A 26984-nucleotide genomic window follows, 5' to 3' on the forward strand; every position below is an offset into this window, starting at 1 on the left:
CGCCTGGGTGCGGTCGCTCAGGAAGGAGGACAACCAGACCAAGGCAGACCCCTCGATCCCCGCCGCCCTGACACGGGAAAGAAGGATGTTGTGGTCCACCGTATCAAAGGCGGCTGAGAGGTCGAGGAGCACAAGGGCCTGGTGATGGTTGGTGTCCATACCCTCCCTGAGGGTGTCGAGGACCGACATGACCACGGACTCCGTGGAGTGTGCGGGGCGGAAACCAGCTTGGCGGGGGGCAAGGGCTCCATGTTTCTCCACAAAGGAGCTCAGAGCGTAGGTGACGTGGCGCTCAAGCACCTTAGTTAGAAATGGCAGGAGGGAGATGGGGCGGAAATTGGCAGGGACAGAAGGATCTGCCCCAGGTTTTTTCAAGATGGGCACAATTACCGCAGACTTCAATGGGCTAGGAACTATGCCTTGCGCGAGGGAGCAATTGAGGAGGTGAAGGGGGGGATCTGGACAGGAAACAAAGATGTGGCGGAGGATATGGGCAGGACAGGGATCAAGAGGGGAGCCAGATTTGATCAGAGGCACCAATGTAGTCAAGTTTTCCCGGGTGATGGGGGGAAAGGTGATTAGTTTGCCTTTGGGAGGGGGACATTGGGGATCCACAAAAGAAGGGGGAGGTGGGGGGATGTTGGCCTTAATGGTGATAATTTTCTGGATGAAATAATTATTAAGAGAAAGACAGAGATCATTTGACGGGGCAGGATTAAGCGTAGTTCTGTCCGAGAATGCCAGGTTGTGAACGATGGAGAAGATCTCCTTAGACTGGTTCTCCGCTGCTAGGATTTTGGAGGAGAAATAAGCTGTTTTGGCCTCCAGGATGCTTTTTTTGTACTGGTTAAGGATATTGATATATTCCAGTTTCAAGGTGGGGCAGTAGTTTCTCCTCCAAGCCCGCTCTGCGCGGCGAACTATAAGTTTGGTGGCTTTAAGCTCTTGGTTAAACCACCGGTTGGCGTCTTTGTCGCGTTTAGAGGTGATGCGCTTGAGCGGGGCAACGGAGTCGCAGCTGCGGGAGAGCCACTGGTCTATAGCGTCAGCCTGGGAGACGGTGGTGAGGCCCTGAAGAGGCGGGAGAGAGGAGAGATTCTCAAGATTGACCCGGCCCCATGATCGGACCCAGGTGTTTTTGGGTCGGGGGGGTATAGCTGGGGGAAGGATAGGAAGGAGAAATGAAATCAGATGATGGTCGGACCAGGTGCAAGGAGTTCCTTCTTAGCCAAGGAATAACAGGCCTTAATGCACAAAACGACCCACCAAGAGGTGGTTCGCATATGCACTACCCGCCCCTTCTTAGCGCCCACGTAGCCAACAAAGAGTTGGTCGTCCACCCGGAACTGTTACGTGCGGTCCAGATAGGACAGCGCTCGTTTTGGGTCCAGACGGTGGAGCCTCTCTTCCTCTTTCGATGGATGCGGAGGCGGAAAGAAGATGGGCAATGTAACAGACTGGCCGATGTGAAAGGCAGTTACCACCTTGGGGAGAAAGGAAGGAAGAGTCCTGAGAACAACCTTGTCCAGATGGACTGAGAGGAAAGGAGGCTTATTTTGTTTCCTGTTTACAATTTACGCAATCTGTCAAATATGTAATATTAATTTTTCCTTTATTTTTTATATCATTGTGTTTAATTGCTTTAACTATTGCTATTGTTGTGTCCAAGTTTTTTTCGCCTTGTCATTGTAAAGTGCTCCGATACCCTCGGGTGTAGCTAGCGCTAAATAAAACCTTTCAAATAAAATAAATAAATAATAAAATAAAACAAATAGAAGAAAGAGCCTGGAGCTCACTCACCCGTCTGGCAGAGGTGATGGCAACCAGGAAAGCAGAAGAGTCAGACGACGCATAGGACAATTATGAAGTGTCTCAAAAGGAGCGCACATCAGATAGGTTAACACCAGGTTCAAATCCCACTGAGGCATTATGAAAGGGACAGGAGGAAACATATGAGTAATGCCTTTAAAGAATCGAGCAACAGCAGGGGACTTGAAAAGAAAAGGCTGATCAGGAAGCCGTAAGAAAGCAGAAACAGCTGAAAGATATCCCTTGAGGGTGCCCAGAGCAGAGCACTGCTGGGCCAGGGAAAGAAGAAAGAGGAGAACTTCTGAAAGAGGGGCAGAAAGGGGATCCACAGCCTTTGCACCATGCCACACATTTGTTCTACCTGCAGGCGGAAACCGTTTTAGTGGAGGGACGCCTGGCTGCCAGAATGACATCACAGACTTCAGGAGGCAAGTCAAATGGCATCAACTGTCGCCGCTCAATCTCCACGCATGGAGGTGGAGGCTGGACAGGTTCGGGTGGAGGACCGTCCCCTGCTGCTGCGACAGAAGGTCCTCCTGAAGAGGCAGTCGAATCGGGGGATCGATTGATAGACTGAGTAGCTCGGAATACCAGTATCTTCGTGCCCAATCCGGAGCCACAAGGATGACTTGGGCCCGGTCGCGCCTGATCTTCTTCAGCACTCTGGGAAGAAGTGGTATAGGCGGAAAGGCGTACAACAGACCGCAACTCCACTCGCGACGATAAGCGTCTCCGAGCGAGTGCCGCCTTGGAAATTCCAACGCACAGAACTGATGACATTGCGCGTTCTCTTTGGTGGCGAATAGATCTAACCAAGGCTCTCCCCACTGCCGAAAGAGGCCTTGCGCCACATCCGAGTTCAGACACCATTCGTGATCCATCATGCACCGGCGGCTGAGTTCGTCCGCCCTGGCGTTCAGAGAGCCCACCAGGTGTTGAACCACCAGGGTGATGCCCTGATGTTCCAGCCATGTTCAGAGGCGCAGAGCCTCCTGACAAAGGGTCAACGACCCCACCCCGCCCTGTTTGTTGCAATACCACATGGCGGTGGTGTTGTCCGTGAACACCTGCACTACACTTCCCCGAACAGAGGGAAGGAATGCCTTCAGTGCAAGCCGGATCGCCCCCAGCTCCAATAGGTTGATATGCAGCCGGAACTCCGCCGGAGACCAGAGGCCTCTGATCTCCGCCTCTCCCATGTGGCTCCCCGACCCCAGGAGGGACGCATCCGTCACCACTACGTGCTCCGGTTGGGGTAGGGAGAGGGATCTGCCACTGACCCAATCGCGGTCCGTGAGCCACCACTGCAACTGCCTTACAGTGCCCTCCGAGATCAGGACGTGGTCGGACAGGTTGCCCCGATGTTGAGTCCACTGGAATTTCAGGTTCCACTGCAGAACCCGCATCCGCCACCTGGCGTGATGTACCAGCAGAATGCAGGAGGCCATCAGACCCAGCAGCAGCAGCTCCAACCTGATCGAAACTCGGGATAAAGGCTGAATGATCGGAATCAGAGCCTGAATATCCCGAACCCGCTGTTCGAGGATAGACCCGAAACTGCGCCGAGTCCAGAACCGCTTCGATGAAAAGGAGCTTCTGGGAGGGACTCAGATGCGACTTCGGCACGTTGATGGAGAACCCCAGCAAATGCAGAAGGGCAGCTGTATTCTGGAGGTAGGAGACGGGGCGAGCCCGCCTTCAACAACCAGTCGTCGAGATAGGGGGAAGACTGGAACCCCTAACCTGCGCAGATGAGCTGCGACCACCGCCATCACTTTCGTGAACACCCGAGGGGCACTGGTGAGGCCGAAGGGGAGCACAGTAAACTGAAAGTGCTCGTGGCCTACCGTGAACCGCAGGTAACGCCGGTGGGCCGGCAGGACGGGGATGTGGAAATATGCGCCCTGCAAGTCCAATGCTACCATCCAATCTCCAGGGTCTAGGGCAGCCAGAACCTGAGCTAAGGTGAGCATCTTGAACTTCTCCTTCCAGAGGAAGGCGTTGACGCTCCTGAGGTCCAAGATAGAGCGTAGGCCCCCTTTGCCCTTCTTGGGAACCAGAAAGTAGTGGGAATAACAACCCCGACCTACTTCTGGGCCAGGAACGCGCTCGATGGCCCCCTTGGCAAGAGGGCCGTAACTTCCTCCTGCAGAAGTTGCAAGTGATCCCCCGACATGCGGTGGTACGGCAGTGGCATGGCTGGAGGGGGTTGCCTTGAAGGGGAGAGAGTAGCCCCTTCGGACGATTTGCAGCACCCACCTGTCCGATGTGATGGTACGCCAGTGGAGCAGGTGATGGCGAACTCTGCCTCCTACTGGCGTGAAATGGGCCTGAAAGCTTGGACTAGGAAGGCTTGGAGGCAGATGCTGCTGGGGCAGATGTGGGCTGACCGGCTCTCTGTCCCCCTGCTCCGCCTCGGCGGAATCCACGTCCGCGACTGCGTTGAGGCTGGTTCTGCGGCCTGTGGCTAGACGGACGTGTGGGGGCGCCCCTTCCTTGGCCACGAAAGGGGCGAAAAGCGGAAGTTTGCAGGCGTGGGGCCGAGAGGCCCAAGGACTTGGCCGTAGCCCTGAAGTCCTTAAAGCGCTCCAGCGCACTATCCGCTTTGTCGCCAAAAAGGCGACGGCCATCTAAGGGCATGTCCATGAGGGTGCTCTGGACATCCCCGGAGAAATTTGTGGATCTCAGCCAGGCGTGGTGACGAATCGCCACCATGGTCGCAATTGCCCTACCTAGCGAGTCTGTGGTGTCAAGCCCACATCGTATCGAGTACCGTGCTGCATCCCGCCCCTCAGCAAGAGCCTGGGCGAGCCGTGTCCGGGCCTCCTCCGGACACTGGGGCAGCACATCCGCCACCGTTTCCCACAAGGAGTGGGTGTAACGGTCCAAAAGGCACGCGGTGTTGATAGACCGCAGCCCCAAACTAAGGGAGGAAAACAGCTTCTTCCCAAATTGTTCCAACCTTTTGGATTCCCGATCCAGAGGAGCGAACGGGAAGGCGGTCTGGGAGGTAGATGCCTGGATAACCAGGCTCTCAGGGGTGGGGTGCACCGACAGAAAGCTGGGGTCACCCGGTGCGGGGCGGTGGCGCCGGTCCACGTTACGGTCCACAGGAGTGACTGTGGAGGGCTTGGACCAGGTGCCCATCAGAACGTCAGTCAGTGCTTCATTGAACTGCAGTAGAGGCTCCGAGGAGCTTACTGGCGGTTGAAGCACTTCAGTGAGGAGGTTAGTCCTCACGGCCACTGCAGGGAGCTCCAGATGAAGGGCTTCAGCAGCCCTGCGCAGCACCACAGAATAGGTAGCACCCTCCTCTGTAGCCACGGAGGGAGGAGAGATGAAGCCAGTGTCAGGGGAGGGGTCGAGACCACTGGCATCCCCCAGCTCTTCTGCACAGTCCATACTCAACTGGCACTGCTGTGCCAGAGGATCCTCAGACCCCTCCCAGTCGTCCCCGTCATCCGACTCCTGGTAGACAGGCTGAAAGGTCGTAGTCGGGCGGTAGATGAATTGCTCATCCATCGGCGCCGGAGACGGTGCCGGGCGGCGTCGCTCCGACGCCGGAACGGGACTGAACCTGGGGACGACGTTGTCCGAAGACGGTGCCGGGGGCGGCTCCGAAGGGGTCAACTGGCATCTACTGGGATCCAGGCCTGGATCCCACGGGGGCCTGTGGCATAGGGACCGAAGTCGACAACGGCGCCAGGGCGAGAGCCGCCGGCTCGCTAGGCCTCCCAGTCAGACCTGCGGGGCCCGAAGGCGCGCCGGCTGGCCTCGACGGCGGAGCAAGACTCCTCATGGCCACGAGGAAGTCTCGGATCTCGCTCGGAGTCGCATTAGGCCCAGGGACCGGAGGGTATGGGGCCGGATGCGACTCCTGCGGCTCCGACGGAGCCGCGCGGGTGTTGCCACCCAAACCCTCAGCCGAGTCACACGACCGGCGAGAGGAGTCAGAAGAGCGATGTTGCCTCTTCGACTTCTTACTGCGCCTCGACTTACCGGAATGCGAGGACTTCGACCCCGACGAGCGGAGCCGACTGCCGGATCTCGAGCAGCTTGCGGGACCGCTGCCGCCTAGCCTTCGAGGTCAAGGCCCGGCAGTCGAGGCACGACTCGGCATCATGTTTGGCCCCAAGGCAGTAGAGACACCGGTGGTGGTGAGCCGTGACCGACATCAGGCGGTGACGGGCATCGCACGGCTTGAACCCGGGCATCCCTACGGGCACCAGGAGTCGAGGTCGACTCGAAAGATGGAACCAAAAAAGTGCAAAAAGTTAAGTCAAAAAATGACTAAAGGGTATGCTCTTCCCGGATCTGCGCTTACTGGCGTGGAAAAAAGAAGAACTGACATCAGCGCGCGAGGGTGGCGTCTAAGTACTCACACGACGTCATCCCAGCGATCACAACGGACGCAGAGCCGCAGACGACGCCTAGCGACACGCAAGGGTATTGCTGACGAAAATCTTTCCGGATCCAGCCTGACGCCTGGGGATATTCTAAGGTAAGGAATCTAACTAACGTGTTTCTTTCAGATATAAAGTTATCAAAATACATTAAATTTAGACAGCAAACTTCATTTTAGCAACAAATTATTTAATCTACAATGGCATCCTTGGTTTTTCTGGAACAATGTGCAATTGCAGAGTATCTGATTCAGGAAAGTAACCATTATTCTCTTCCTTCTGCCTTGCATTTAGGATTTATGGTCCTATAGGTAGTGTATTTACATAAGGCCCAGAGAGTTCTTGTATAGCCAAATCCAAACTTTGTAAAACGCATCTAAACAGCAGACATAGCAACTGTCCCAATAGACCGTCATGCCACCACTGTTATACAATGCACAGTTCTGAATATACACGTTTTTCACATCAATATTGATATATCCACTATCTCTGAGTAGGCTCTCAGAGAAATTTTGCAGTTGATCTTAAATATACTAGGTATGTGGTACTATATATATATATAAAAACCCTTCAAGTTTTATTATAACTAACCACATAATAAGTGGCATAGAGACTAATGTAGCCATATTTATTTAAGTAAGAATGTTTAGAGTGTTTTAGGTGCTGCGCTGCACACATTAAAACACAAATAAAGAAAGAAATGACACCATGCTTTGCTCCAACCTGACACTACTTCAAGTTCTATAGACACTATCTCAGCAGACTAAAGAATATAACCTTTAGTCCAGCTCGTCTTTTACATGAATCATCTGAGGAAGCCAAATTGGCAATCCAAATAAAAGAATTGGATTAATCTTTCCCATTAATTATTTAACTGGGGGCACCACACAACTTTGTGTATCAAAGTAATGCATTTCCTAGCTTCTTTATTATTTTTAACTTTCTTCCCTCTCTAAATCTTACTTCATTCTATTGATCAGTATTAACACATATTTATAACTTTTATTGTGTTGAATAATTGGCCAGCCCACTCTACACATAATGGGATACAACAGCAGCTAAATGCCAATGCGTGATTATTTGCTTCAAAATACATTCAGAAATAGCAGTGTTTCATAGCCTTTGAAAGCATCATAGAAGCTGTTCTCTCCTTGAAGATCACTGGCATTTGCTCCTTGTGAAAGATCAGCTATTCTATGATCTCTAGTCTTAGCAATGGAGATCAACTCCTTTTCAGTATTAAAATTAAGTAAACGTTTAACTATATTGCAGGGCTTATTTATATACTGTGGATATCTTGTTTGAAACATGCCAAATGTTTCACCAATAACAGTTTAAGCTAGAACTGTCCCCTTAAAGAGAAATTAAAAAATAATGACTAATACAGTACCACTAGCTTGTAAGAATCAAGATTATCTCATGATAAACCTCTTGAATATGGACGTAGTGTGGTAATAGAAGAGATTCAATATTAGCTATCAAAATCTCAGATGCACACGCACCATGCAATGTCTCAGCTTCAGGGTTTTCCACACACCAAAAAGAGGTTCAATTAAGCCTCTTCTTTAGACCCGAGATATGAGTTCAACAAAGACAAGATAACACTTTTTTTTAGTTGTAGAGCACAGCACGTTTTACAGTGCTGACATAAATATATACAACAAAAGATAGATGATTAGGTGTTTGCTTTGTTCGCCCAAAGTTGGCAGGGTATGCCAAGACGTGGGTACATTGCTCACTTTGCCACTGGATTCAAGCTGGCCAGGCTGATGAGGGGTGTTACACCGAAACCAGTCCCAAGATGCTTGTTTCCGGTTCAGGGAAGATCTGGCTTGGCAGTTCGGGCTGGACTGTTCCCATGAGGCACAGGGTCAAGGCTGATTTGCATATAGCTGGGCCTGAACTGAGGTGGCAAAGTGAACTAAAGAACGATGATGGATTCAACCCAGATCTGTAACTGGGGGAGTGTGTCTGAAAAGTTTCAGCACTTCGTCCATCATATCCTTGTGTTTGCTTAGGTCTTACATTTGTCATGCATAAAAAAGATGTATACATGTCCAACATGAGTCAGCTTTCGCCAGAGGAAGGTTAATTTATACTTAGCTTAACAGTTTGCAGAATGTGTAGCATAGGGGAGTCACACAAAACTGGTTTTTGACTGGGGTTACCTCTAAGAGCTACTTAATACATACAATTGCTTGTTATGAGAAACAATACCATGCCACACTAGAGTTGTTAAGTCTAAAGATAAACGGTTAGTCAGTCCCTCAGACCCAAAGCTCCACTGACTATACTTTCACCACAAGGGATACAGTAAGGAGAGAGGATAACTAACATTTTGAATGATTGTTCTTACAATGGTCCTTAGTGATAAAACCGTACTTCGGGTCAAGCTGGGGGAAAACTACGATCCCCAGCTGGCAACGACTTTCATGGTCTGTGGGGGGTTTATGCTGCCGACAACAAATCAATCAATCAGGGTGTGTATAGCATGACTAATCACGCGATAGGGTATCCAGGCAGTTGCAGGTCCTGGGGCTCATTCGAACATCCAGGTCTTGAGGGCTCTTCCGAACTCCGGAAGTGAGATGAGGTTCCGGTGTTTAGAGGGGAGGCTGCTCCAGGTCTTTGCTGTGATGTAAGAGAAGAAGCGTCCTCCACTTCTGCTCCTGCGGATCCAGGGAGTATGGCCAGTGATAACAAGGCGGAGCGTATTCTACTCGCCAGATAGTGGAAGTTGGGGTGTTGGTTAAGGTAGGGGGGCCCTTGGTTGTGTAGAGCTTTGTGTCCATGGTCAGCAGCTTGAATTGGTATATCTTCTGTACATGGAGCCAGTGGAGTTGCCGGCGGTGGGGTGTGATGTGGATTTGTCGTGATTTGTCGTGGGAGGTTGAGTCTGGCTGCAGCGTTCTGTATGGTTTAAAATCTTAGTAGGAGAGGTGCCCCAATTCCTACATAGAGAACGTTGCCGTAGTCTAGTTGGCTGGTTTTGAGGGTCTGTTTCCCGGTAGATCTCGTGTGCAGTGGTAGCCACTTGAAGATCTTATGCAGCATGCGCAGTGAGGCAGTAGTTGGAGGAGACGACGGTGATCCGTGGTTCCATGATGAGCTTGTTGGCAATGATGATTTCAAGGTTTCTGGTGTGGCTGGAGGGTTTGGCTGTGGATCACAGGTCTGTAAGCAATCAGGAGTCATTCCATGGGTTGCTGTTGTTGCCAAAGATCAGTACTTCCGTCTTGTCCATGTTCAGCTGCAGGCAGTTGTTCTTCATCTAGTCGGCGAAGCTCGTCATTTATCTGTGCAAATTGGTCCTGGTGATGGTGCGGTTGTCGATGAGTGAGAGTATGAGTTGGGAGTCATCTGCATAGGCGATTATGTTGAGACCATGCGATCTGACGAGGTTGCCCAGCAGAATCATGCATGTGTTAAAGAGCATGGGCTGAGGGATGAGTCCTTGTGGACACTGCAGGTAATGTTCTTGGGTTCGGAGGTGAAAGGTGGGAGGTGGATCCTCTGTGTTCTTCCGGTGATAAAGGAGGTAATCCATCCGAGTGCATCTCCTTGGATGCCAATGTGGTGGAGTCTAGCAATCAGCGTGTGGTGAGGTACGGTGTAGAAGGCTGCCAAAAGGTCGAGGAGGATCAGAGTAGCTGTTTCTTCCTAGTCGAGGAGGGTTCAGATGTCATCAGTGGCTGCGATCAGGGTAGTCCCTGTGCTGTGATTGCTGTGGAAGCCGGATTGGGAAGCTTCAAGTAGGTGGTTCTGCACCAGGTTTGTCATGAGTTGCTTGTTGATGATCTTTTCCAATACCTTGGCTGGAAAAGGGAGATGGGATATTGTGTGATAGTGTTTAAGTTAGCTGGGATCGTGATGGGTTTTTTGAAAAGTGGCCTGACTTCGACGTGTTTCCAGGCATCTGGAAATGTTGCAGTGGAGATTGAGGCGTTGAGCAGGTTGGGGAGTTCCTGGCCAATCTTTTGGTTTCCAAGATTGAAGATGTGGTGTGGGCATAGGTCTGTAGGAGCTTCTGAGTTGATGGATTTCATGGTGGAGGTGGTGTCCTGGGTGGAAAGGAGGTTCCAGGTGGTCAGTCTGTGGTACGTGGCAGTTGAGGTGGTGCATGTCGACGAAGTCCATAATTGTAGGTTGTGGTTCAAAGTTTCTATATATGGTTGCGATCTTGTCATGGAAGAAGTCGGCGAGTTTGTAGCACAGCTTTTGCGAGATGGTGATGATGTTTTCGCTGGCAGCTGGGTTGGTGAATTCCTTAAGGTTGTTGAAAAGTTCCTTGGTGTTGCTGCTGCTGATTTCGATGCATGTCGCTAGGGCGGTCTTCTTTGTTGCCCTCAACAGGGGGTGGAGGAGGTTGAGGGAGGACTTGAACGCTGCCCTGTCAGAGGGTTTTGCAGGTGCCCTATCTCCTCTCAAGCTGTTTGCTGTCTCATTTCTCTGTTCCGAGTTCTTGGGTGTACCAGCTGGCCGTTTTGGAGGATTTTCTCTGGTTGCTGGTTCTTGATAGGGATGATGCTGTAGGCACAGCTGGTGATCCAGGCACTGAAGTCCTTAACTCCTTTTTCAAGGTTGGTGACGTGGAGGGGTTGGAGGTGTGTAGGGCGTTCGTTCAGTTGGTCTCTGAGATTTTGTTACAGCCGCAGTGATGAGCCCAGGTTATCTGGAGGGTAGGGATGAGAGGATTGGAGAAGCTGGAATGATCGGTCCACGAGAGTTCTGTGACGTGGCTATACTTGACTAGGTTGCTAGATGTGAATATGGAGTCCAGCACGTGCCCTGCTGTGTGCGTGGGGTCACGGACAATCTGGGTGATGTGCAGTGTCGTCACTGGGATCATCGATGTGGAAATTCAGATCGCCAAGGAAGATGTCGTCCTTGGAGTCGAAGGCCTGGGGTGTAATGAAGTCTTTGATGGTGTTGCAGAAGCTGGAACGTGGGCCTGGGGGTCGGTACGCGAGGGTCCCTCTGACTGTTGTGCTGCCAGTGTAGAGTTTAAAGAGGTGGTGTTCCATGGGGGAGATGGTTTTGTCGGTGGCAGTGGTACACTGTATGGTCTTTGTGGATGATGGCTATTCCTCCTCCCAGCTTATTAGTGCAGCCCTGGGGGGTGATTTTGTATTCATCAGGGATTGCTGTGGTGAAGTCTGGGGCAGAGTAGGGGTTGGGAAAGGTCTTGGTGAGGAAAACGATGTCGAGGGTGGTGATGAGGTCTCATATTTTGGATGTAGTGCTTGCAAATAGAGCATGTTTTGAGGAGTAGGCGCAGTGGGGTTGGTGTGTCTCTTTTAGTGTGGAGTGGCAAGAGGTCAGCACAGTGCTTTGTGGTGTGGCCATGCTTGTGCAGGTGCAAGAGAAGGTGCAACTGGCGCAGGAGAAAGGTTTTACCGTAGATTGCAGTGTGGAGTAGCAGCAGCATATGCTTGGTCATCCAGTGTTCAGGGCATGGAGAACGGTGGCATCGTATCGGTGGGTGGGCACAGACGGGCTTGCGTTTGGCGTGCTTGCTGAGCGGCCGAGCTTTGGCCTCCATTAAGTAGGCCCTGGGAGGAGCATGGGGAGCTGGGAGAAGGCAGTAGGGGCAAGGTGGGAAGCAGGCAAAGAGCAGGAGAAAAAACAAAATTGAGAGAAAACTAGCAGAAAAATGAGGGGCAACAAGTAAGCCAAAATGAGGAGAAAAGTAGGTCTTTGGAGGCGGGAGGGGGTCAGAGGGAGGGGTAGGAAACAGGTGGGAAATGGGCAGCGAATGGGAGAAAAACGGACTGCAACAAGTCAAAAAAAAAACGAGGGGCAACAAGAAGACCAGCATTTGCAATGCTATAGGTCTCACATTTACGAGGGTTTGAGCTATTGGCATTGTAAATGACAATGCCTTTTATTTATGTGGGTTTTTTTCATACAGATAAATAAAGGGCATTGTCATTTCCAATGCAAATAGATTGAACTCTCACAAATGTGGGACCTATTGCATTGCAAACGCATTAGGAGAGAGCGTGTTCTGCCTTTTCCTGCCGGCAAGAGCAGGCAGGACAAAGCATTTGGAGAAAACAGTGCTCGGAGGCTGTAAATAAAGCCTACCGAGCAACAACACAAGTAACATTGACTAATGAAAAGCCACAGTTTACAATGGACAATGACACAAGCCAATGAAAAAACTGGGAGGAGCTTCACATCCATACATTAATACAGCATGCCTTCCAGAGCAGTGCATGCGCTGCCCAGGCTCGACCTAAAAAAGGAGGGGCAACAAGCAGAAAAAAAAAAAAAGGAGGGTCAACAACTAGGAACAAAAAAAAGGAAAAACAAAACAAACAGGCAGAAAAGGCAAGAAGTCATCAAGGAAAAAGTAATCAGGCAATCAGACAAACCGAGGACGAGGGAAACCGCAACCACAAGAGTGGTGCAACTGCACATTCATTGGGGAAGCTGGGTCAGATCTAATGATCAGGTCTAATGATCCAATTACAATTACTGAAAAGTCAAGGTCCCAGGACAGAAGCAAGAGGGACAAATAGAAATAAAGAAGCAAACACTAAAACGGAAGTATCAGTATTCACCTTAGAAGTTTTGTTTGAGAGCCAGAAAGTTGATTTACCCAAACGTCCTAATTTGAGGATTTGTCCAAAATGAACAAGTTACTTACCTTCGATAACATCTCATCTGGTAGAGACTATCTAGCTGCAGATTTCCTTACCGTAGAATTATCCCCAGGCATCAGACTGAATCCGGAAATGTTTGAGGAGTAGCCCTGCACGCCGGTAAGTGGCTCCGTGTGGCGTCATCTGCGCCAGAAGTGACGCGAGTTGTTCCCCTGCGCGCCGATGCCAGTTTCTTTTCATGGCTTTTCACGCCAGAAGCATGGATCCATTAAGAACACTGGCAACTGGTGTGGAAAGCTCGGGCCCTTAACTGGGAAAAACCATGTCCCTAGACATCTGTACCCAAAGCAGGGAGGACAGGTGGGTCAATAAGGAATCTGCGGCTAGATAGAGTCTCTGCCAGGTAAGGCGTTAACAAAGGTAAGTAACTTGCTTATCTGTCAGAGACTTCTAGCCGCAGATTCCTTACCTTAAAATAGATACCCAAGCAATACCTCCCCAGAAGTGGGTCTGCAAAACAATTTCATACCAAAAAGTCCTGCAGGACTGAACGGACAAAGTGCCCGTTCCCAACAGACTCGACTGTCCAGGCAGCAGTGTTTTCTGAACGTGTGTAGAGGCGCCCACGTTGCTGTCTGGCAGATGTCCAGGAGCGGGACTCCGTGAGCTAACAAAGTGGGCGCAGTCTTGGCTCTGGTGGAATGAGCATGTTAACCCTCAGGGAGTTGCTTTTTGGTCAGTGCTGGCCGATCTTAATGCAGAGCACACCATCAGGAGATAGTCCGTTTCTACATGGCCTTTCTCTTTTTCGCTACAAAAAAGTTGTTCATCCACCTGGAACTCTTGTATGGTCACGGTAGAACGACAACGCTCTTTTTGGGTCTAGTCAGTGAAGTTGCTCCTCTTCTTAAGAACAGAAAGTTGGCAGGGTGATGGATTGGCCAACATGAAAAGGAGTGATGACTTTCAATAGAAAAGAAGCTCTAGTTCGTAGAACCAGCTATCCTGGGTAGAAGTTCAAGTATGTAGGCTAGGATAACAAAGCCTGAGGCTCTCCAACCCTCCTGGCAGATGTTATGGCCACCAGGAAGGCCATCTTGAAAGCAAGGAGTCTGAGAGGACAGTTGTAAAAGGGCTGAAAGGGAGCACACATCAGGAATGTCAGGACTGTCAGGACTAGATTAAGGCCCCACTGAGGCATGATGAAGGGAGAAGGAGGAAACATATGTTGCAAACCTTTCAAGAACCAATGTACAATAGAGGATTGGAAGAAGGATGGGTTATCAGGCAACCACACTCCGGCTAATATAGCGGACAGGTAGCCCTTTACAGTGCCAAGAGCAGAGATAAAGAACAAACAGAAGTAACTGAGAACACGGAGCAGAAAGGGGGGAGCACACATATGGGTGGGTCAACCTGTTTTTCTGCACATCATGCCACAAACTTTCCCCAACGGCAGGCGCATACTGTTTTGGTGGAGGGACGCCTGACTACCAGAATAATATTGCAGACTTTGGGCGGGTGGTCAAAAGCTGTCAACAGTTGCAACTCTATCTACACACAAGAAGGTGGAGAGCTGACAGGTTTGGGGGGGGACGCACCCTCCCCTGCAGCTGTGACCGAAGATCCTCCAGAAGGGGCAGTTTGATTGGGAGATTGATGCTCAATTGCAGAAGCTCTGGATACCAGATTCTCAGTCAAACGGTAGCAAGCAGGTGGCAAGGGTGGCGGGGAAGTCACTAAGAGAAGAGTAGCCCCTTCGGACAATTTGAAGCAACCACTGGTCTGATTTCATAGACGTCCAGTGAGGCCTCCTGTCTCCTACTGGGCATCCGTGATGGTAAGAGAATAAATTATAAGGGTTTGGAGGCTGCAGCTACCGGAGGGGGGGGGGGTGGTTTAATGGCCTGACTTCTGGCTGCCCGACCCAAGAGGTATTTAGGTACCACGTCCTCAGCCACACAGCTGCAGGGAAGCTTGCGTGCCGCAGTGGCTGAGGGTACAAAGTCAGCTGGAAGCCCCTTCCGTGACTACGGAAGGTGGATTGGGGGTGGCGAGGGGCACTGGAAACGCCCCAAGACCTGGCCGTAGCCCTGCTGTCATTAAAGCGCTCTTGCGCTGAATCCACCTTGTTTCCAAAGAGATGGGAGCCATCAAAGGGCATGTACATAAGCAATGCCAGAGCATGCCCTGAAAAGCCAGTTGTCCTCAGCCAGGCATGGCACCGTAAGGCCACTATCGATTAAATCGCTCTGTCTAGCAAGTCAGTGGTATCCAGTCCACAACTGATCGTGAACTTAGATGCGTCTCTCCGGTCGACAACAGCCTGGGAGACTATGGCAAGGACCTCCATGTGACCATGGGCAGCACCAGCGCAACCAAGTCCCATAGAACATGGGAGTAACAGCTCAAAAGGCATGTAGTGTTCACGGAACGCAGTGCTAGGCTAGTGGAAGAAAACATTCTTCCCTAAGTTGTCCAGCCTCTTGGATTCCCTACCCGGAGTTGCGGCAGGGAATGAGCCAGGATTGTTATGGGAGTTAGAGGCTTGGACCACCAAAGTCTCTGGGGTGGGATGTTGAGTGAGGAAATTGGGGTCCCCTAGGGCGATCGAGACATGCAATCGTACGGTTCACCTAGGCCGCCTTTCTCACCACCATTGCAAAGGATGTTCCCTCCTCCATAGCGACTGTAGGGGGAAGAAATCATGCTTGTATCTGGGGAAGTGTCCAATCCACTGGCTTCCGCCAAGTCCTCACACCAGTCCATTTGGATATCTAAAGGCTGGTATTCTTTAGGGTCCAACAACCCCTCCCAATCCTCCTTGAGTCCTAGTCCATAGAAATAGGTCTCAGGCTCCGGCCTGGAAAGCATAGTTTCTGTCATCAGCTCAAATATGGGGCACATGGCCTCATAAATCTCCTGCAGTTGAGCAGGAGGTCGCTTCGGATCCCAGAAAACTGGAGAAGTGCAAGGTCGACCCCGATGCTGGCTTAACCACGGAGCCAGGCCTCGAATGACGATTCTCTCTCGTCTTGTCATCCGACAGACGAAGCAAAATTGAAGAGGGACTTAGCCTAGTGGCCGGATGACTTGGAATGTGACCAGGATCTTGGACTCTGCGACCAATTCCAGGACCTTCCTCTCGTCGCAATGTCGCACGTCGGGTGGCAAGGAGCTTGAGGGTACATGGCTACGCAATTGGCGCAGGTCTTAGCGTTGTGGTTGCACTCCAGGCACCATAGGCAAATAAAATGTGGGTCCATCACCAACATCTGCGGATGACAGACGTCGCAAGGCTTGAAGCCAGTCTTCCTAGTGGACATCCCTGCCGCTTTCGACAAAATCAGCGGCACCTTGAGAAATCGTCAGGGCTTGAATAAAAGTTTTGAATGTTGAATGAACAGGAAGGGAAGTAGTATAACAGTGAAATGGCTTGACCCTCTCTACCAAAAACTACCACTGGATGGTGAGGTCGGGGTTACTTCAATGAAGGGTTATTGAAACATGAGGACCCCAAAAGATATGCTGATTTGGATCCGAATTTGAATCTCAGGCCACATACCTCTCTCATCCAGAGGGTAGTATGCCACCCAAAGGTTTAACTTTTCTGCAAATCGGTCTTTAAAAGTCAAGGGACTTCAGAGGGATGGTGCCTTTCTCAAATGGTTATACCGTAGTTAACATGTTCAACCTAAGGCTTCTGATACGCTGAAAGGCTTCCACTACAGACAATCCTTATGCCTTTACACCAAAATAAAGGGAACCAGAGGTATGTAGGATATAAGCAGCTTGACTGCGGGTCTTATGTTGTAGACATTTTAGGTACACAACACGGCTTTTTTTTTTTTTTTTTTTAAACATCTTTCTGAAAGTTTATAAGTGTCTTCCCACTGCAGAGAGTGCATCTTGATCACAAATTCATAATAGGAAAGTGACTTTTTAAAGATTTTTCAACTTTATACTAGCAATAATGAAATTAAATTTCTTTGCTAGTTTCCATTGTTGCAAGTGTTGAGATCAAGGTTCCTCATTGAAATCCTTTCATCCTGCTGGTGAACATGTTAAGTAGTACAGGGGCAGAACCTGGACATTTTTGTTAAAGAAATCTACAAACCTTGCTGTTCTATTAAGTTTCCAATGTGGTGACAAGCCGGTGCCTCAATACCGTTTTGGTTTCTGAAGCTTGACAACCACTTCTAGAGTGAACATCTCTGAACCCTATCAGCTGTACAATAATTAGAATATATGTGCCATTCTCACTAAATGGGTTATATAACCCTATTGATACTTTATGATTGAAGTACATCATTCAAAAACTAATGAGGCCTCATTTACAGCTTAAAATCAATTTGAGCTACAATGTCATAGATACCACAAAAAGCTTACCCAGGTGAATGATTTTGGGGTCCATCCGCAGAACATCGCTTGTGATTATCTGGAGGAATATGAGAGGTCAAAGGAGATGCGGTTTCTACCACTTGACTGCTCTTTGCTTTGGGTGCTATTGCCTCTTCTTCAGTTGTACTCTTTCTCCGTCCATTATCACTGTTCACCACAGGGGCCGGGACATTTTCAGGGAAAACACTATAAAGTTTTTTCAACATATTAGTAAATGGCAAAACCAGTGTATAAGTGTTGTTATTAAGGCCAATAGCAGCAGTCAGAAAAAGCCAGGCCAACTAGTACAGCAGTTGATATTATAACAACGGCTTTGGTGATGAGGATCAACCTGGGGTGTGCTCACTCACAATAAAGGAGAGGTAGAGAGACATGGAAGTGGAACAAATAAAACAATCAAAGAAGAACAGCAGAGATAAGAAGAATTTGCTTTTATGCTAACATGGTCACACTTATATTTCAGACAGGTTGGAACAAAATGCTTGTTAAGATCATTTCCCTGTTAGAAAAAAGGAATTTATTTCGACAAAATGTTTTTCATTAAAGCGGACATTTCATTCACATTTTGAGGCAATGAATGAGTGACCTACAGAAAACAAATTCCAGAATCACCATATCAAGGTTAATTTTTCCAATAAAACTTTTGCTTTTTCCTCTACTGTGAGAACTGAAAAAAACACTTGACAACCAACATTTTTCTGTCCTTACTATTCTCTGATGCATTTGAAGTGGAACAGAAGCACATTTCTGTGTTACTTTACGTGTAGGCTTTCCTGTTTTCAGTTTCTATTTTTGGTAAATTCTGGTGTGTTTTTTTTCAGTGTTTTCAAGTCTTTAAAAAACAGTGGTTATCAGTGGATACATATTTTCGCACCATTAAAAACAACAAACAGTGTTTTTCCAGTGTTTATTGAACTTTTTGCTTTCATTCTGGATTGTTTTCTGCACTGATAGTATACCTACAATGTAAATGAGGTCAAAATACATTTTTACAAATCAAATTTATCGTAGTACACCATACAATACTTCTTCAGTGAGTCTTTGGTCATGCACACTTCCTCTTTCCTTCCCATGTAAACTTTTATCTGTGAAAAGGCCCTCTCAACATTGGCACTGGACACAGGCAACGTCAAAATAGCCAGTATACAATTTGCTAACTCTGGCCACTGACATAGCTTTCCATGCCAATACTGGTGCACCTGAAGATTGCGATTCTCTGCAACAGGTTCTGCAACATATTTGTTGAACTGGGCGCATATGCCCTCAGAGTTATTGAAGCGATCAAACATGAGGCAGCACTTTTAAAACTCCGGAGAAAATTTCCCTTTACGGAAGGGATCTATAACTTGTGTAGAGTACCACAGTGAGGCTTCATTGACTTCAAATGCCATGGTTGGCGAAGGGCTATTTATCACACACTGTAAATTAAAAGTTGCTGTATTGCTCCTCAACATTTTTGTTTACCATGTGGCAAGCACTCTTACATGGAATATGTTGCAGTGCCAAAGTCACTAAAAGTGTCGCCCAGCCTACTCTCAAGGAGATGTTTCACATCTACACCACTTGGTAAACAAGGGTGTTTTCAGACTCTAGTTTTTTTTTTTTTATTATGTCCACTACAGCAGTCATGCTTTCCTGTAAAAATCTAAGAATGCAATAGAGTGTACCTTTTTTCAAATCACTATCAATATGTGATCAAAGATCCTCACATTTCTTGCCTTTGGCATCATGACTCAGCAAAGGTTCAGTAAACTGTTGCCACATGGATAATATAGCATTCATGGCCTCTAGGACTGAGAACCACCAGTTAAGTGACACCGTTGGGATGACTCTTTCTTTGTTATGTTATATAGGTTTATAAAGCGCACTGTTACCCGAAGGTGTCCTGGCGCTAAGCACCGTTTACCAGGAAAACCCTCCATCACTAGGGCCCTATCAGACTAAGGTGTGAACCACCAAGTCTTCAGACCTCTCCTAAATGCTAGGAGTTCCATGGCAGACCTTAGATAAAACGGAAGTTCGTTCCAGGCGTTGGTGGCTCTGAGAACAAAGCTCTTTCCGCCCCAGTTGGCCTTTTTCACCCTGGGAATGGCTGCCCGCTTTTCTTCCGTTGAGCGTAATGCTCTACCAGGAACATACCATTGGATACGCTCTCTTAGGTCTTCCGGACCGATTCCCCTCAGGGACTTGAACACCGTACAGAGAGCCTTGAATTGGGCTCGTTGTTTGATTGGGAGCCAGTGCAGGTAACGTTGGCCATTTCTGACTGACACAAACCTAGGGGTGCCCGTGAGCATCCTGGCTGCCGCATTCTGTACCATCTGGAGTCTGTTAAGATGTTTCTTGTTAATCGTCAAATACAGACTGTTGCAATAATTCAGATGGGACAGAATGAGAGCCGATACAACTGATCTGAAGCTATCATCCGTGAGGAGGAGCTTGATTTTGTTCAGTGTTCTCAGAATAAAGAAACAAGTTGACACCACTCTGCTAACCTGGTCCCCAAATGAGAGAGTGCTTTCCACAATCACCCCCAGATTTTTTACCTTAAGTGCGGGTGGTGGGGGGGAGGCCAATCTCACTGGGCCACCAGGCAGGGGACCAGAGGTTGGGATGGTTCCCGAAAATGATCACCTCTGTTTTGCCTGCATTCAACTTCAGGGAGTTAGCAGACATCCAGCCAGTAATGGCTGCCATGCAATCATGGCAGCTAGTGGCCTTTTCTGCTTCTTTGCTTCTCTGTAGGGATAGCACGATTTGTGTATCATCCGCATAGGAGGTTAAAAATAGGCCGAAAGATCGTATAAGGGCAGCCAGTGGTCTCACATAAATATTGAAAAGCGTCGGGCTAAGGAAGGATCCCTGTGGGACTACACAGGGAAGAGCAAATGGTTTTGATTGATCCCCTCCTAGATCTACTGTTTGTACTCTGTCGGCCAAAAATGATTTCAATAGGTTCCAGGCCAGGCCCTGGACCCCGGCCTTCGATAAACGACCCATCAACACCTCGTGGTGGACCGTATCGAAGGCTGCCGACAGGTCAAGCATGATCAGAATGGCTGAACGTCCCTGGTCCACAGCCTCACGGACCTCTTCCGTGGCTTTTATCAATGCTGACTCTGTGCTGTGCCCTGCGCGGAACCCGTATTGCGAGGGGTCCAATATGATGTTTTTCTGTAGGAACAGGCTTAATTGCATGTTCATGGCCTTCTCCATGATTTTAGCCGGTAAAGGGAGGTGGGAGATGGGCCTATAGTTGTTTGGATCGTTTGGCTCTAAATTGGGTTTTTTTAATAAGTGGTAGGATTGAAGTAGTTTTCCAGGATAAAGGGTAATAGCCCGTCTCCATTATGAGGTTGAGTAAAGGGGTGAGGGTATTAGAGATTACTTCCGAAGACATTTTCGTTACCACCGCCGGACAAGGGTCCTTAGGGGAGCCAGATGTGCACCCCATCAGCAGGTTGGTAACCTCATTGTTAACCAATGGGGTGAAGATATTAAACGTGGGGGCATTATTGGTTACCGTAGTCCCAAGAGCCCGATCACTGGCCTCGCCCAGCTGGTTGTTAAACGAGGAGAAAATGGCTTCCACTTTATTTAGAAAAAAAGAGGCTAGGGTATTGCAAAAATCTGGGTTACTATGCAAGATGGGTTTGGAGGGAGTCATGAGATTGGTTACTGTTATAAAAAGTTCCTTCGCTGAGGATTTTGCTCCGATGATCTTTTCGGAGAAGTAGGCCTTTTTTTCTTCCTGGAGAGTTTTTTTATAAGCTGTGATGCCACACAAAGCACAAAATGAGAAATATTTGTGTTTTAGTTTCCATGCATAACTCCAGCAAAACGGAGGTCCTCATTTTTTGGAAATAATGCCAACTTTTGGACCCCAGATTGGTGGCCGCCAGAAGAACTAGGGATTCTTCCTGAACAAACTAGGAAAGCAAAAAACCTTGGGGTCGTAGTTGACATACAGGTCCTCTGGAACGGCCTGCCACTCGACCTTCGCCTAACAGACGACTACCTTCTGTTCAGAAAAAAACTGAAAACCATCCTGTTTCCTAGACACTGACCCCAGCATTGATCAAACAGCAGTATACTCTAACCTGTACTAGCGCCGTGATGTCCCCTGGGACGATTGATGCGCTTTACAAATACCGTAAAATACAAATACAATAAACTTACCTTTGGTGACCAGGTAAATGCGGTTGTCTTTGCTAGTTTCCATCTCCTCAGAATGATTAGGAAAATGATGTAATTCTTACAGGTAGACCGTCAACAGACAGTGATAACATCCCTAATCCGGTCACAGGTGGACTACTGTAACAGCCTCTATTTAAATATCCAAAGGAAATATTTAAACAAACTCCAACTCCTGCAAAACGTGACAGCTAGACTGCTGAACAGGATACTAAAGTTTGTTTCGGTCATAAATGAATTAAAAAAGCTACACTGGCTCCCAGTGAAACAACGGATTCAATTTAAATCCCTGTGCACGATTTTCAAAGTCCTTCAAGGAATAGGCCCGGACCACCTGAAACTGCGTTTTCAAAGGTACATCCCCAGGAGAGCTCTTCGTTGTTATACCCAGTATAAAAAGTCACATGTGCCGCAAGGGTGTGGAATGAGTTGTTTTCCAGCCTAGGAATGCCACTGAGCTGATGACATTCAGGAAATGACTGAAAACCTGGCATTTCACTGCATAGGTCATCACATATCTCGCTGATCGAAAGGCAGTAGCTAGCGCCAGGACACCTTCAGGTAACCGTTGCGCTTAAGAAATTAAATTAACATGACATAACAAAACAGTGCACCAGAATGGACTAAAAAGTCAATAGCATTCTTCATTAACTCTGAAGATTGTAAAGATGCTTTCAGCATAACCTCGAACAAGTAGCAAGGATATCTTACAGGGAGGCACTTCAGGTCAGGTATCGATTTGGACAGGTTATCACACAACTTTTTCATATACATCGCTGAATCACTGCAAATACAAACAAAATCACTCCAATGTTTGTTGAACTTGGTAAGAACTTTTTGCAGCAGCATTCCAAGTGGCACTGCGTTTCATGTTTTCCAAAAGTCTGGTGTCATGTTTTCACCAGTATCCCAGATGCTTTGTGACTGCACTCTTTTCCCATATACCGGTCACTATACCTTGCATTGAATGTTTAATGGCTTGGGTGTTTGGCAATTCACCTACTATCAATACTGACTCACTAGAAAAGGGGGCTGATGTATCAAGGGTTTTTACCCATTCTCTGTGCGTAAATGTGATATATATTGGGAAAGATTCTTATGAAACCTATATATTTCCTATCAGTGAAGACTCAAACTTAGTCAAGAAAATCAAATATATTTCCCCGATTCTCTACAGTTTATAAAATAAATAAACAAAACCTAAAACATGCTTCTAACCCATTTATCTTTAGACCAAAGACCACAAAACTGAAAAAGGAAGATACAATATTTTAGTGACAGCCCTAAACAACAAAACTAAAACAGAATAATGTTAGCCCAGTCTTTCTTACTGCTACCTTATATAACAAGTTACATTGTATTGGCCCCTTCAGGAGGAAATACAAAAAAGACTCTCTCACTCTCCTTTTCCTTTATTTGAATGGCGCTTAGTTTGTGCTTGTGCAAGGGTTTTTTCAGCGTTTATATGTTTACACTGGCGAGGGCTATTTCCCTTCCGGTGGGATTTTATCAGTCATTATAGGTTTAAACCTAAAACCAGGCAGCCTATTTACATTCATCCATTGACATGTGTGCCACATAAAATAACTGGCTGAAATGGGCTTACTAATTTGGCAGGGGGCACAGATATCAACTCATGAAACCCATTCTGGTTAGGTCAAAACAAGGTTCCGAGCGAATATCTGCTCAATCCATGGTACCTATGGTACAAGCAGCATGCAGTCCCAAGAGAAGTGTGTGCTAAGTTTAAGCAGGAGACAGAGAATTGATGGACGGAACGCAGAAGAAATCAAAACATTCAAACAGTCAAGATATCTGGGTTAAAGCCATCATTCTTTTGCTCACCATGCCACACCAGTTTAGACCTGGCCATATGCAAATCAGTCTTGACCCTGTGACTCATGGGAACAGTCCAGCCCGAACTGCCAAGCCAGGTCCTCCCTGGACCAGAAACAAGCATCCTAGGACCGGTTAGGTGTTTGCTTTTTCGCCCTAAATTGGCAGGGTATGCCCAGACGTGGGTCCCTTGCTCACTTTGCCACTGGATTCAAGCTGGCCTGGCTGAAGAAGGGTGTTACCCAGAAACTGGTCCCAGGATGCTTGTTTCCGGAAGGCCTGACTTGGCTGTTTGGGCTGCACTGTTCCCATGAGGAACAGGGTCAAGTATGATTTGCATATAGCTGGGTCTGAACTGAGGTGGCGAAGTGAGTTAAAGAACAATGATGGATTCAACCCAGATCTGTGACTGGGGGTGAGTTTCTGAAAAGTGTCAGCGCTCCGTCCATCATCTCCTTGTATTTGCTTTGTTCACCCTAAGTTTAAGAAGTAGCAACAATTTCAAAGTAAAAAACACAACATAACAAAATGCAAAATCAATTTAGAGGAACAGAGGAATATTTATTCAGCAAAATGCTACCTTGAACATTATAATATGTTAAATGGAACTGAACATACTGCATGTTAACATTTTAAGACACAAAGTGCCCAGGAATTGTGACGCACTGTGGAAAAACAACAGTTCACCGTGGACAGGACTCGCGATCAATTTCAGGCCAACTCAGCTACACCATGCGTGATGCCCCAATCAAAGAGTTAACATTCAGACTTAGCCTCCAATTGCTTGGAAGCTTCTTGTAAATAAGTGTGGAAACCCCCAACTCCTCATAGCAGGCTTGTGGGCACTGTATCTCTCTCCAGCCAGATCTCGTTCAGGGTCTAGTCCTTTTTTGTCAGCGGAGTCCTCTTGGAGTCAGAAGACCTTCTGCTTGAAGTTTCCATGAAACATAAAACAGGAGGCCAACCGCTTGAAGAGTAGTTTCAGTCCCTGGGTGCCAGCCAGGATTCAGTGCCTCTTGACCCTTGAAGAGTAGTTTCAGTCCCTGAGTGCCAGCCAGGATTCAGGAGTCCTTGTTCATGTTCGGAGGACGTGGTGGTTGAGGTGCCAGATTTGTCCTGTGCATTCGCCAGTGACTGAGGAAAGTCTACTACTCAGTCCTAACTATTTTATAGCAGTGCCCTGATCTCATTATGAAGAACTTCAGCTTTGCCCTACTGGGAAATTACCCCGGCTCTCCTGTTTCAACATGGCAGGACCCAGTTGCCATCAAACAGGACTTTCTTCCGCTTCCTGGATACACCCCTAACTGGGTCAAAACTGGTTTTCCCTCCTAGTCTGGCTGTACAGGAGGGACCTGAGAAAGAATAGGAGAAGCCCTCCCTAGCATTTCCAAGTCAAACAAGGCAGCGCTAGAGCTGCCCTTTGTTCTAACAAATGCTCCTGTCCACTCCCAGATAGAAAATCCCTGCTGAGTGGTCAGGAGTAACAACCATTGGCCTTTCCTGGGCGCAGAGGCATGGCATTGATCTTTCAGCCAGGGTCATTAAATCTTACGGCCAAGAATGTGAACTCCTGCTTTAGAACTCCGATGAGTGGCAGAAATGGTGTTAAGACAGTTCTGGCTTGAATAGTCTAAAGTACATTTTTACAAAGTTACTTTTCTGCGCAAGGTATCAAAAAGCTAATTTCACCATTAAGTCAGATTTTAAAAACAAAGCAGGACATATGTTAAAGCGTATTTCTAACCCTTTTCCTTAGCAGTGGTGATAAGTAACAATTTTATTCCTACCTAAACCTGTTAGGGAAATGTCTAGTCAGGACTACAAAAAGAGAATCAGCTTTGGGATTTTATTTCACTCTGAGGGTACACTAACCCCAATATGTAGAGCACCCGGTTTTTAGGTCTGGGCTAAAGACAGCTTTAGCTGCATCTCCAGACTCATGTTATAAAGAAAAAAATACATGATGGGTAAATAACACATATAGAGAGGCTTTGAACCGGCCCCCTTCAGATTATTGCTTACTGGAAAGGTCCATCACACTGAATCAGCCCACAGTTAGCATGCATAGAGTTTGGCAATGGTTCAGTGCACTTCAGCCATTGGGGTGTCATTCCTATGTTCATTCAGCCCACAACAAAGCCACAGGGTGACTAGGGTGTCCATTGCCCAGAGTGACGGCATACGGCTTCATTACATGAGAGTCCACATTCCATGCCCTGTATGGTCGTTCGCACATTAGAAATCCGTCAGTGGCTACTGAAGACAAAAGCAAATCTGGTTAGAGCACTGATGGGGATACTCCACTATTTGCACTCAAAACAGGTTTTCAAGAATAGCTCCTTTTAACCAGGAATTTTAAGTTAACTGCTGTCTTTATTTAACAGCTGGCTACAGGTATGAAGTGCAACATTATGTTAAACAATAGAGAACTCTGTTAAACTGAGAGTAAGATCTGATCCTTTCAAGGTGGCAGCTAGTCTGACACAGATGGCTAATCTACAGACATCTTCTTGTTTTGTTTCTAGTGCCAACCATGCTGCTTTACAAGAGTCAGGGCACACCTCTTTAACATTAGACCCATAAGCTGGGAGAAAACGGCCATTATTGACACCAGGTAATGCACATTCAATTACATTGTGAAGCCTGGGCCTTATCAATACTGAAGAAGAAATTCTTGTTCACATACCCTACATGTGGATTTTCCAGTGCTTAGCATTTCAGCTTTTAATGAAGGCAGTTAATGAACATTTACATGGTCAAAGTTTCTAAGAGTGCATAAGAAAAGCTAAAAACTCACATATGACGCAACATTTTCTGTCTGCATCTGCAGGACTTATGGACACATCTGTTGTTGTAATAAGGCTTCAAGGTTTATTTTTGTTAATATGCTGCACCCATTACATTGCTGTTTAAGTACAGAGAAAAAATATACAGCAATGTGGTTACTGAAACGATAACTTCAATAGACAGTATGGAATTTGTGACAAATAGGTTATCCGTATTACGCTACTGAAGACTGATTTAGCTCTTGCACACTAGCTGAAAGCAGGTGACGACGATCTAACATGTAGCTCATACAGTAAGCAACACATTCACCTCAATTGGCCTGGACCGATTGGCTTGGTCAATGCTTGTTATATATTAGCACCCTACTATGTGGGCTAACAAGGCACATGTTAGGGGTGACTTAGGAATCTTTAAAGACAGGTTTTTCCAACATGCCCAAGGTATTTTTCTTGCAATGACTCACTGCAGTGCATTTAAACTGCAGCCTAGCCAGAGCAAGTTTTTTTAGTAGTATCCCTCACATACTATTCACTCATTCACAGCTAACCAGGTGGTGCTGCCATGCTTTACAATGCAGACGCATTGGTTGTCCCTCCTTTTCTTTTTGGGATGCTAAGCATTGGAATTTCCTCCCTCTTTTTACCCAGAACATCTCCAACTCTTCTCTCTCCCGGAAAAAATATGAACACTTGGAACTTATAACATGACTAATGCCTTCTGCGATATCTTGGTTCTTTCAGTGTCAGGACATCCTTTATGGGTATTAGTCCTGCTCTATAATTTTACATAGTTAATTCAGTCTATGCCTACAACTCATTGTGCCCATGTGGTGGACAGTCTCAAGCTTGGAGTCTCTCCCAGTGCTACCTCCTGTTACAAAAGTCATGTTCCACAATGGCTTATCTGGAGGGCAGCCTGAGAAGCACGCTTGCAAGAGAAACAC

General features: G+C 47.5%; 1 protein-coding gene across 3 annotated transcripts in view; it reads right to left on the reverse strand.

Annotated features, from left to right (window-relative positions):
- Window positions 1-26984, reverse strand: part of LOC146832689 (uncharacterized) — a 408998-nt gene that overhangs the window by 79439 nt on the left and 302575 nt on the right. For all 3 annotated transcript variants that reach the window (XM_085605966.1, XM_085605965.1, XM_085605967.1), the window contains one exon: window positions 17210-17407. In XM_085605966.1, coding sequence (XP_085462092.1) covers window positions 17210-17407 — 198 coding nt within the window. The remainder of the gene's footprint in view (window positions 1-17209; window positions 17408-26984) is intronic.

The sequence above is a fragment of the Triturus cristatus genome, chromosome 5_1, assembly GCF_964204655.1.
Source record: "Triturus cristatus chromosome 5_1, aTriCri1.1, whole genome shotgun sequence".
In the NCBI taxonomy this organism is placed as follows: domain Eukaryota; kingdom Metazoa; phylum Chordata; class Amphibia; order Caudata; family Salamandridae; genus Triturus; species Triturus cristatus.